Source organism: Austrofundulus limnaeus, unplaced genomic scaffold, assembly GCF_001266775.1.
Source record: "Austrofundulus limnaeus strain Quisiro unplaced genomic scaffold, Austrofundulus_limnaeus-1.0 Scaffold79, whole genome shotgun sequence".
Lineage (NCBI taxonomy): Eukaryota > Metazoa > Chordata > Actinopteri > Cyprinodontiformes > Rivulidae > Austrofundulus > Austrofundulus limnaeus.
Window position 1 is genome coordinate 1,338,613 of NW_013952481.1, and position 10,346 is coordinate 1,348,958.

Below are 10,346 nucleotides of genomic sequence, written 5' to 3' on the forward strand. Positions count from 1 at the left end.
CTTTTAGACTTTTAGTCAAGTAATATTCTTAGAGGAGACTTGAACTTTTACCAAAGTAATTTTATGATAAGATACTTGTACTTTACTCAAGTAAGGCTTTCAGGTACTTGCAGCACTGACATAAGTACACTGATAGTCTAAACATCCTGCTGAGCTCCAACAGGAACTTCTGTTCAATTTTTGGGAAAAAACGAGGAAATCTCTCTGTTGTCTTTCATTTCATTTTGTTTGTGATTTGTATCTTTTTTATTGTATATAGAATTTACTTTGTTTTTAAAGAAATGAATAAAATCTTTGAAATAGAAACAAAAAATTGAACTGCTTCCTTTCCAGAGGGTCAAAGTTATCTGTAATTTCTGATTTCTAAGTATCTTTTTGTCTGATCTGTTGCATATAAATCAGTTGTTTCCTTCAGCAGGAGTTACAAAGTTCAACACAACTTGTGATAAAAACAAGAAGCAACTTGAATTAAAACCTCATCAGGAAACCTCGTGGATCTGTTAATCGTTAAACTCTGGCTCGTCTGCTCTGACCTCTACAGTCGCAATGACCCCAAATTAAAATAAAACTGTYCTCGTCACACAAACAGAAACAAGTCCAAACCAGGAAACAGCAGCTAAAACTAAAGTTTCAACAACAAAAACAACAGAATKATTSGATTAACTTCAGTCCAGTTTCTCATCTGACCCACATTCATCAGGTTTTACAGCTCAGTAAACTTTGTGATACTAAGATATTTTTCACTTTCACTTCAGGTGTTAATGTGTGTTAATGTGTGTTAATGTGTGCATTAATGTTTGTGTGCCTCTGAGCAGCAGTTCTGTTTGTTTCTGCAGAAAAACCCTGTTTCCACAAACAGCATCCTTGCAGCTTGTCTCTGATAAAACCCTGTAGTTCTGCAGGGTTTGAGATGTTTCTTTTTATTAAACATGTTGGATGTCACGCTGCTGTACTTTCTGGATGTAAATAATTAAACCTCAGTATCTGTGTGTGAGCCCGCGGTGCTCGTGTTCGCCTCTAATTCTGGGAATAAATGGAGCTTCATGCATGAAGACCTCAGATTATCTGAAGCGAAGTGAAACAGGAGATAATGTGTCTCAGATAGCAGACGCCTCTGATTGTTTCAGAGAGGAGAATAATAAGCAGATCCATCACGACTCTGCCTGCAGTTAATCGTTTTAATCTAAAACAAACGACGAGAGCAAAACAAAGAGTTTGATCAGACTTTTGATCCAACTCCCTGGCTCTAAAAAGGAGATTTTTGTTTGTAAAAAAAGAGGAAAACAGAACGTTGGAAGAAATAAAGAGATAAATTTCTTTGATTCTTGACAGTTTATTCTGTAAAACAAAAAAATGAACAAATAATGATAATTAAAGTAAAAATCAAAGCAATCATTTTGAATAGATGCTCATTAACGAGACTTTCACCCCACAAACATAAAMCAGAACCAAACCCTGAACACAAGGAGACGACCGGAGGAGAAATGATCAAAACACAAACCTGAACCTGAAACATCAGACCACAGATTTGTGTCTGAATCCAACAACAGAACAAAAACTGGATTTCCATAAAATATTATTTAAACTGTCAGACATGAGAGGAACAAAAACAGCTGACATGACGACACGTTTATCAGCCGAAAAACACATAAAGACCGTTAAAATAACTTCAAAATAAAAGAAAATTAAAAACTGAAAATCTAAAGAAAATCAGTTTCTGCTTTTTAATTTGGATTTAACAAAATATTGTTTCAAAAACAAACTAATAAAACAGGTTTAAACAAAAAGTATGACACCTGTCAACACTGAGACTTCTGCACCTGTCCACAGGTGTTCAGGTCTGGTCTCAGGTATTTGTCCCAGTCCTCGAGGACAAACTGCTCCAAGTGTCTCAGATGTTCTACAGGTTACAGGCCAGGGCTCAGTGGCCACTTTAGAACAGTCCAATGTTTGGTTCTGATCCATTCTTGTGTTTTGGTTTTTTATCCTCTTGGAGGACCCATCTGACACACAGACTAAGATGTCTGGCACTGAGCCACAAACACGGCTCACAGGGGCGGAGCTAGACTTTTTTTTACAAGGGGGCCACAAAGAAAAGCGTTCTGAAAGCTAACTGTAAATTATTTTAATTCAGCTGGTTTAAATATTGACCTGAAATTTTGTTACTATTTAATTCAGCTACTAAGATAGGTGAATGCTAGCCACAATATTTTATGCAGCCATTTTTAGACACACAAAGCTGAAGATTAGTGTAGAAGTAGCCAAACACAATCTATCAAATCCTAAATGTTAATCAAAAATTAAAGATGGCCGTCACAGCTAATTTCAAAAGGCTTTAATCAGTCATTTTAAGACTCTGAGATTAAATTTGTTGTGGAGTAGCTAAAAATATCACATGCTGGTTGCTGATGCTAATTCCAGATTAGGCTAACCGCTAATGCCAAATAGCTATAATTCAGACATTTTTACCTAAACCTGTAGCTGTAAAWATAAATTGTAGGGCTACAGTGGTATCAGAGAACAAATCTAAATGCAAATACAAAATCCAATATTCCCACCCACTTACCAGTCATTTGGTGGTGGCCAATCAAGTGCTAGGGGTGGCATTTGCTACACAGGCCACCCCGCTGGCTCCGCCCCAGAGGGCCTTGATAGTCTTGAGACTTCATGCAACCCTGTACAGATTCTAGACTTCCACATTATATATACTGTATATATATATATATATATATATATAAAGTGAAGCAGCAGGTTTCTTCAGGTCCGGTAAATGTCAAATATTAGTTTCTCTTAATAATGCTTTAAAGGCAAAGTTCTCCTTACTAAATCTCACTTTTTTCACTGAACAGGTGTAAAAACAAACCCTAAAGTTCTGTTGGTTGAATTAAAACAATTCAGCCTCGATCGTGGAATCATCATGGAATCACTGAGTGAAAAATCAAGATGCAATTTAAAAATAAATGTTGGGTTTTGTTCAAACGTCTGAGAGATTTTAAGATTTTAACTAGATTCAGTGTATCTGCCAAACCATAATCAGTCTGAACACCTGCAGGATTTGATTTCATTTAAATGTTTCTCAGAAGAACTCGGGGGTCTCGCAGGTTGTGTGTTTGTGGTTCCTGCTCTCCTCCTCRACTTCTCAGCAATTAAAAAGTGACGCTCTCAGCGATCCGGCTCCTCGTTTTTACACGTCTACTGCTCCCTTCAGGGGTGAAAAAAGCTTATTTGGAAGAAGAAGCGTGTGGTTGTCAGATTCTCAGCTGTGTGACGGCCAAATAAAACCACAACGTGAAGAAAAGATGTTTAAATATCTTTATATGTCAAATCCAGACAAAAGATATGAAACAGCACAGATCCTGGAGCGAAGCTGCAGAACAGAAGCTTTCAAATCATCAAATCATTTATAAAATCTGCTTAACTCATTGTGTTAATAACTGATTTATAACAGAATTAATTTAAACTGAAGCCTCTGAGCTGCTGATGCTGCCTCCATCCAGAGAAACTGATGAGAAAACAGTTATTTATAGGATTTTCTGCCTGTTTTTTAAAGTATTAATAACAGCTGCTTACTTTCTATTAAAGCTGAGGCAGTGATGTCATGAAACTGATTCGATCTGATAAACACACAAAATATATATATTCTATTTTTTTCTTTTAAATTATTGCCCTAAAGTTTCTTTTTTTACATTTTCCAACCTCTTTTAGAAAAATAGCAGGTAAATTCTCTGAAAAGCTGAAAAATTAGGTTGTATTTTTTTAAGTTATCACCCATAGACTTTTTTTTTAAGATAAGAACTCTATTAAATGCTTCAACAAAGAGCTGCTTAAACGAATTAAAGGATTCCAAACAACTGTTTTCCTCCCGAACAGCTCAGGAGAGAAACTTGGAACGAAGAGTCAAATTTTAAAAAATGTGCTTCGGAGCAGATTGTGTCTACATTCATGTGCAGCCAGAAGTACAGATTCAGTAGTGTGAGGAGTCTCTTAAAGGTGGGAACAGACCTGAAGACAGGATTTTAAAACCAATGTTTGACCAAATGTAGAAATATTCCAATCAGGATGATAATCTGTGGAACGAGTCGGCTGCAGCTGCACGGTTTGATGCTGCAGCTGCACAAGTGCTTCCAAACGTCTGATTGTGATCCTGAGAGCACCGCAGTCTGCTGCAGACACATTTCTCTGACTTTATTTTCCAGAAACAGACGAACCGCTCGGAAGGAAGTTTATTCTGTTTGGAAACATTTGGAAAAGTGTTTTTCTTTTAAGATTTCATCAGGTTTTCCTGGTCCTGATCTGAGCTTTAATGAAATGTCTCCAACTGGATTTCATTAGTTTGACTCTGAGAGGGACTGAGGTTCATAAAACAGCTGAGAGCTTTCTGTCCTTCAGCTGTGAGTCATCATTCTGTGCTTCCACTTCCACCAGTTTTTCAGTTTACGACTCAAACAGGAGTCCTGGTCTTTCAGTCGGACCCCTCAGCGGCAGCCGCAGTGGAAGTCGGCGTTGGGGTCCTTCAGGAGCTTCTTCCGGTCCACRTGCAGGCAGTCTATGTGGTACCAGGAGTCGCACACGTCACACTGGATCCACTGCACCGTGTCCTGCTGGGGCAGCCGGCAGCGGGGGGCCGCGCACGGCTCCATCCCCCCGACGGCCACAACCTCCTCCTCGTCCTCGTCCTCGGAGGACGAGGAGGAGGAGCCGGAGGACGAGGAGGCCGAGGAAGTGGAGGAGGAAGAGGACGAGGACGGAGGGGGCAGGGGAGGGAGGGGGTGCTTCCGGGGGCGACCTCGTCGTTTCCTTTCAGGAGGAAAAACAACAGAAAGAGAAAGAAACAATGTGAGATTTATTAAAAATAAACACAGGAAATAAAAACTAAGAGCTCACTTTTGTTCTTTAACTGGAAATAAGATCTAAACCTGTTTTTATTTGTTGTTTTTAAACACAACACTGTTTTTAAAACTGTTTTCATCCACACAGAAACATTGCAGTAACTATGTCGACCTGTAGGTGGCGCCTTGGTGCCACTTAAATACATATATTTACCTTAAAATTATACTTTAGCCTAATCAATCAACCATTTAGAAACAGTAAAATTAAACTAATAAAGTCTACAGATGTGTCTCTGTTAGGTAAAATAATTAAAACAACTTTTTACGTCTAATTTTATATAATAACATTATTTATTGTTGTATGTTTTTAGTAAAACATGAACGTTTTGACTCATTTTCTACAGCAGAACAAAACATTTCTAAACATCTTACGCTGTCTGTTGATGAAATCTGTTGAACTGGACCCGTCCTCTGTCGTCCGTCCGGACCCTCGCCGTGGGCGACGCCAGGCTGTAGTTCTCTCCTCCCACCACCAGGGGGGAGAAGACAGGCGAGCTGTTGGCCCTCCGCCTGCCCCTCAGCGCCGTGGGAGAAACGCAGGCAGGCTTCTGCTGGCGGAAGGCGGCGATGTTGCCGTGCAGCACGGTTTTGACCCGGTGCAGGGTCTCCGCCTCCTGCTTGTGAGGGGCCGCGCCAGCGAAGGAGGCCTGGAGCAGCTGCTGGCTCAGGCGGCTGTTGGTCATGGCGCCGTGGAAGCTGCCGATGGTGCGGATCCCCACGGGGAAGGGCTTGGCCTCTGGCGGCCGGCGCACGTCGGCGTGGAGCTTCGGCTGCAGGGGGGGAGGAGGAGGGGGGCTGAAGCCTTCGGACTCAGACCTGTAGAGTCTCCGCCTCTTTTTGGGCCGCGCCCTCTGCCCGTCCTCCACGTCTCCAACCAGAGCTGCAGAAAATACAGAAATCATTTGATTTCAAGTACCTGTGACGTCAAATCTTTGTGATAAATGTAAATGTTTTTGGAAAGAGAACATCAATAACGTTGCAAAACAAATTTCATGCCGTTGAGATGAACAGCTGTTGAGATATTTACATGTGAAGAAACAGGAAGTGATGTCAAAGGGGAATGACTGAATGTAAACAGAGCGATGCTACAATAGTTAAAGAATCTGATGTTTCTTTAGATTATTCTGAGTCACTTTCAGAGTTGAAGAAGAGTTTAAATAAGATTGTTTCTATAAACAAAAATTAGAGTTTCTTTTCTTAAAGAGTTCTCCTTTGATGCCACTTCCTGTTTCACTTTGCTGAGCCAAATTCAAGGGAAGATATGAGAGTTATGAGACAAAATGGGTATTATCATGCGCATTATGCTAATTTTCTTAAATATAAATATTTTCTTTGACTTTTTGTATTTGAAGGATAAGCATGTCACATGTCCTTTAAGTTTTTACTGTGATGTTTACAGCCCAACCTGCTGCAGCTAAAAGAGACTGACTGTAAACAAACAAACAAACAAAATCCTTTGAAGTGAGCAGATCTTCACCTGCTCGACCCCTGGGCTCGTCCGAGCTGTCGTCCTCCAGCAGCACAGTGTGCGCAGACTTCCTCCGGCTCCTGGAAGCGGCCTGCAGCGGCTGGGCGGACGGCGCCGAGGCAGCGGCGGCGGCGGAGGAGGACAGCAAGGAGGGGGCGGAGCTGGGCAGCAGTGAAGTGAAGCTCACGGGCGAGGTAGAGGAGGAGGTGCCGGGGTCGGACACGGCCCCCTCGTGGCTGTGGCTCCTCTTGAAGGTCCAGGCGCTGCCCTTCATCTTGCTCAGGCTGCCGATGGAGTTGAGGATGACCGTGGCCCGGTTGATGGACACCTTGGAGTGCTCCGGGTTGGTGGGCACCTTTCGGTCTGAGCTGGTCCTGATCCGGTTCTTTAAGTCGGAGGAGAAGGTCCCCGCCTGGAAAACAAACAAACAAAAAAAAAGCACATACGTGAGCCGTCACAACGAAATGAGGATTAAGTCCAAAAGTGGAGAAACAGGCAGATATAGTTTTGATTTAAACGTGTGCAAAAATTGCATTTTGTCAAAATATAATGAATTAATGCCGTATTAATGTATTATTTAAATTTAATGTCTGAAATGTAATCCTAGAAAAAAACTGATTTTGAGGGAAAACGCCTTAAGATTTTTAATTTTTTTTCCCTGTGAGCTAACAACGTTTTTGTTTCTTTCCAACTGGGAAATCTTAATATACAATATTTGAGGTTTCCTCTTTATATTAACATAAAAATTGCTCAATAAATTCACATAAAATTAGGATTCAGACCAAACAGTAATGTATTATCATAACCAACAAGACAAATTAAGTCAGATCTCTGGATAAGCTTGTGATATCAGGATGATCCAGAACAAAACGAAGCATTTAAAGCAGGAATCTGAAAATGTAGTTAAGTCATTTTGTCCAAATTTGACTTAATCCTCATTTTGATATGATGGGTCACATATTATTCAATCCAGGTATAGAAAGAACTTCTTTTATTTAGTCTTGTAGTCATCTACAACAGGTTAGATATTGACTGCTCATGTAAATCTTTTTCTTCTGTTTCAAATGACTTCTTACTTTTGGAATGGTGATGGCATCAAAGTCCAGCGGGCGAACTTTGACCTTCTGAAAGAGGAAGTAGGACTCTGGGCTCCCCGGAGCCGACTGCCCCCCGAAGGTCAGCGTGTCTCCGTCTGACAGCTCCCACAGGATGCCCGGCTGCAGGCGCACCTCGTTCACCCACGTTCCTGCAAAGAGCCGAGCAGAGCGGTGAGGAGATGCTTCTGCACGAAAACAAAAACTCTGTTCAAACTCTCAGTGCAGCAGGCGGAGGACAAGTTCCTCTGAAGCCAACAGTTTTACAGCTGAGAGAGAGAGAGAGAGAGACGCCACCCGAGGCCACAGAGTCTCTGCGTTTTAATATCCCCACGTCTGACAAAGCAGGAAATTATCAAGCAAGGAGAAGCCTGAAATAAAGCCATCAATCTGTTTACAGCTCGAAACGCACCCAAGAAAAAGGAGTTTGTGAAACGGAACCAGAACTGAGACGCTGCAAGGCTACAAGACAATCAAACGGCCACAATGGCAGCAGGAACACAGGAGGAATACAGAAACACCGAACCGGCGGCGGCGAATCTGGGAAACGGACTGTGAAATTAACAGAAAAATTAGACAATAAGGACGTGGTTCAGATTCAGAGCTCGTCTGTCACCGTCCTTCAAGCTAAAGGTCAAACTTTCACTTATCTCATCCGATATATAATACATAAGTTTTATAAATTATTTTATTTAGAGCCTCTAAAGGTTCAGAAACTTCAGTGAGGAGTGTAAAGTGATCCAGGGTTCCTACAGTTTAAGACAAGTTAAATTTAAGACTTTTTAAGGATCTGCAGGAACCCTGGTTTCCTGTGGGTGTGGTTTCCCTCCTTTTCTCCCACAGTGACCATAAAGGTGTGTGTGGCTCCGCCCCCTTGTAAAGGTGTGTGTGTCTCCGCCCCCTTTCTCACCATGACTGCTCCGGTCCTTAATGTAGACCTTCCAGAACTCCTCTTCTAGCTCCGCCTCCTCCTCCTCCTCTTCGCCCGCCTCCCTCTCGGCGTGCAGCTCGGCGTGGATGCGCGACACCGCCGCCGAGTCCAGCGTGACGTCGCACAGCTCCGCCGCCCGGCCCAGGCGGAACACCGAGCGGCTCTGGGTGGGCCGGAACGTGTAGAGGTCCCGCGCAGAGTCGCCCGCGGACGAGCCGAAGCGGAGCAGCTGGAAACACGGCTGCTCCCCGGACAGCATGGCTGAACCCCTGCGATTGTCCGGACCCCCCACCCTCGAGGACCCCCAGGCCGCCTTCGATCTACGACAGGCCCTGCCTCACAGCAGCAGCAGATCCATGCTCGGAGCTAACGGACAGAAACTGAGCAGGGAAAACATAAGTGTCCGCCTCTAAAAGGAAACGCTGTGAAAGTGAAGGTCGCAGGCAGGTGGAGCAACAGGTGTTTGCATTAGCACGGAGCGCTGCGGCGCATAAATGAATACGTAACGAGGATCAGGAGCGCCGTATAAGAGTGGAAATGAGCCGCTGCTCCTCTTTTATGAGCCCCGACTCAAACAGACTGAATCCCCCTGCAGAGGGGGGCCGATAAAGTTCAAACACAAAGAGCAGCTGTGCTGTGGACGGCAGGTGTGTTACAGAGCCGCTAACGCAGACAGGAGCTGTAAAACTTACAGCTGGGCGAAGCAGAACCTGCKGGCAGCTGCGACTYTTAGCCTGAGTTCTGTCATGTAAGAGTTTCAGGCTCGAAATAAAACGTTAAAGGAGGCTATCAGTCTGTGTTTACAGAAGATTAAAGGACTTTAGTCGAGGGTGCARCAGCTGTTTGACCTGCAAGAAAACAGAAAACAAAACAAATTTAGCTTCATGTTATTAAAAAGTACTTATTGCATCATCATAAAGACAAAAAACAAAACAAGCATATTTTTATCATATCAGTGGATAAAGTGAGAATTGAGTGTTTTGTTTACACTGAGTGCAGACCCACATGTCAGAAATGCTTCTCAATATATCTCTTAACTTTTGAAATGAACTTCTTTCATTTGCACCATCAATATAGCTCAGATTAATCTATTTTTATGCAATTTTTATAGTTTAAAGTCTAAATAAACAAATATTTTACTTTTATTTAACACTTCAGTGAACATATAGGCACATTTAAAGGTTTAAGATGAATTAAATAGTTATAAAATTATATCAAAAGCTTAAATAAATATAGAAATGTGCAGAAAATGAAAGCTCAGGTCGCATCGTGGGTCAGCTGCCAAACCATATTGGATCAGAACACAAAGCAGGTCACAGAACTTTGCTCCATCTGATGTAAAACCTTTTTCCACACAAACAGCAGCTGTATCTGAGTATTAAACGTTTTAAAGACACTTCAGGCTGGTTGGAGTTAAAATAAAACTAAGATCAGGTCGGTGAAGTTTGCAGCTAGTTCCTGTAGGAAAAAATGAAAGTCGGAACTTACAACAAATAACCAGCTGCAGTCCTACTTCCGGTGATTAATTCCTTTACAAAAACCKCCGTCCGTCCTCCAGAACCGGGACTGTAGGTCCAAACTCCGGCTGGACGGACTTTTCAGACGGTATTTTATCGCCGTTGATCGCCTGGTCTCCGAGCAGCCTTTCTTTCTTCCTCCCGGGAGGAAGTCCTTTGAAATTTGGCGCGCCGCTCGCGATGCTTCCGTGCGCTAGAATTCGCGTCACTTCCTGCTTTGCTCTGATTGGCTGAGAGTCGTGGCAGCTTTCGCGGGAGCTGGAGGAGCGGTCTGGGCCTGGATCCAGATCAGCTTTACTGAATGTTTGCGTCAAAGTCTGAAACAAACTAAGCAGATTATGTATAGATACACAAAATAATAACTAAAAGTAGGTAAAAGAGAAGTAGCTGAAGCAGATATTAATAAGGACACTGAGGACGGATAAAATCTGAATGTAAATAAAGTGA

The 10,346-nt window shown here is 42.6% G+C and overlaps 1 protein-coding gene across 1 annotated transcript; it reads right to left on the reverse strand.

Moving 5' to 3' along the window:
• Positions 1-3,298: 3,298 nt before the first annotated feature.
• Positions 3,299-10,037, reverse strand: tcf19l (transcription factor 19 (SC1), like). Its single transcript, XM_014011283.1, has 6 exons — positions 9,871-10,037; positions 8,362-9,230; positions 7,434-7,603; positions 6,367-6,769; positions 5,262-5,769; positions 3,299-4,797 (listed from the first exon to the last, which is right to left on the reverse strand). Exons 2-6 carry the CDS (start codon positions 8,639-8,641, stop codon positions 4,476-4,478), a joined length of 1,683 nt encoding a protein of 560 aa, XP_013866737.1. The 5' UTR covers positions 8,642-9,230; positions 9,871-10,037; the 3' UTR covers positions 3,299-4,475.
• Between the last annotated feature and the right edge of the window lie 309 nt (positions 10,038-10,346).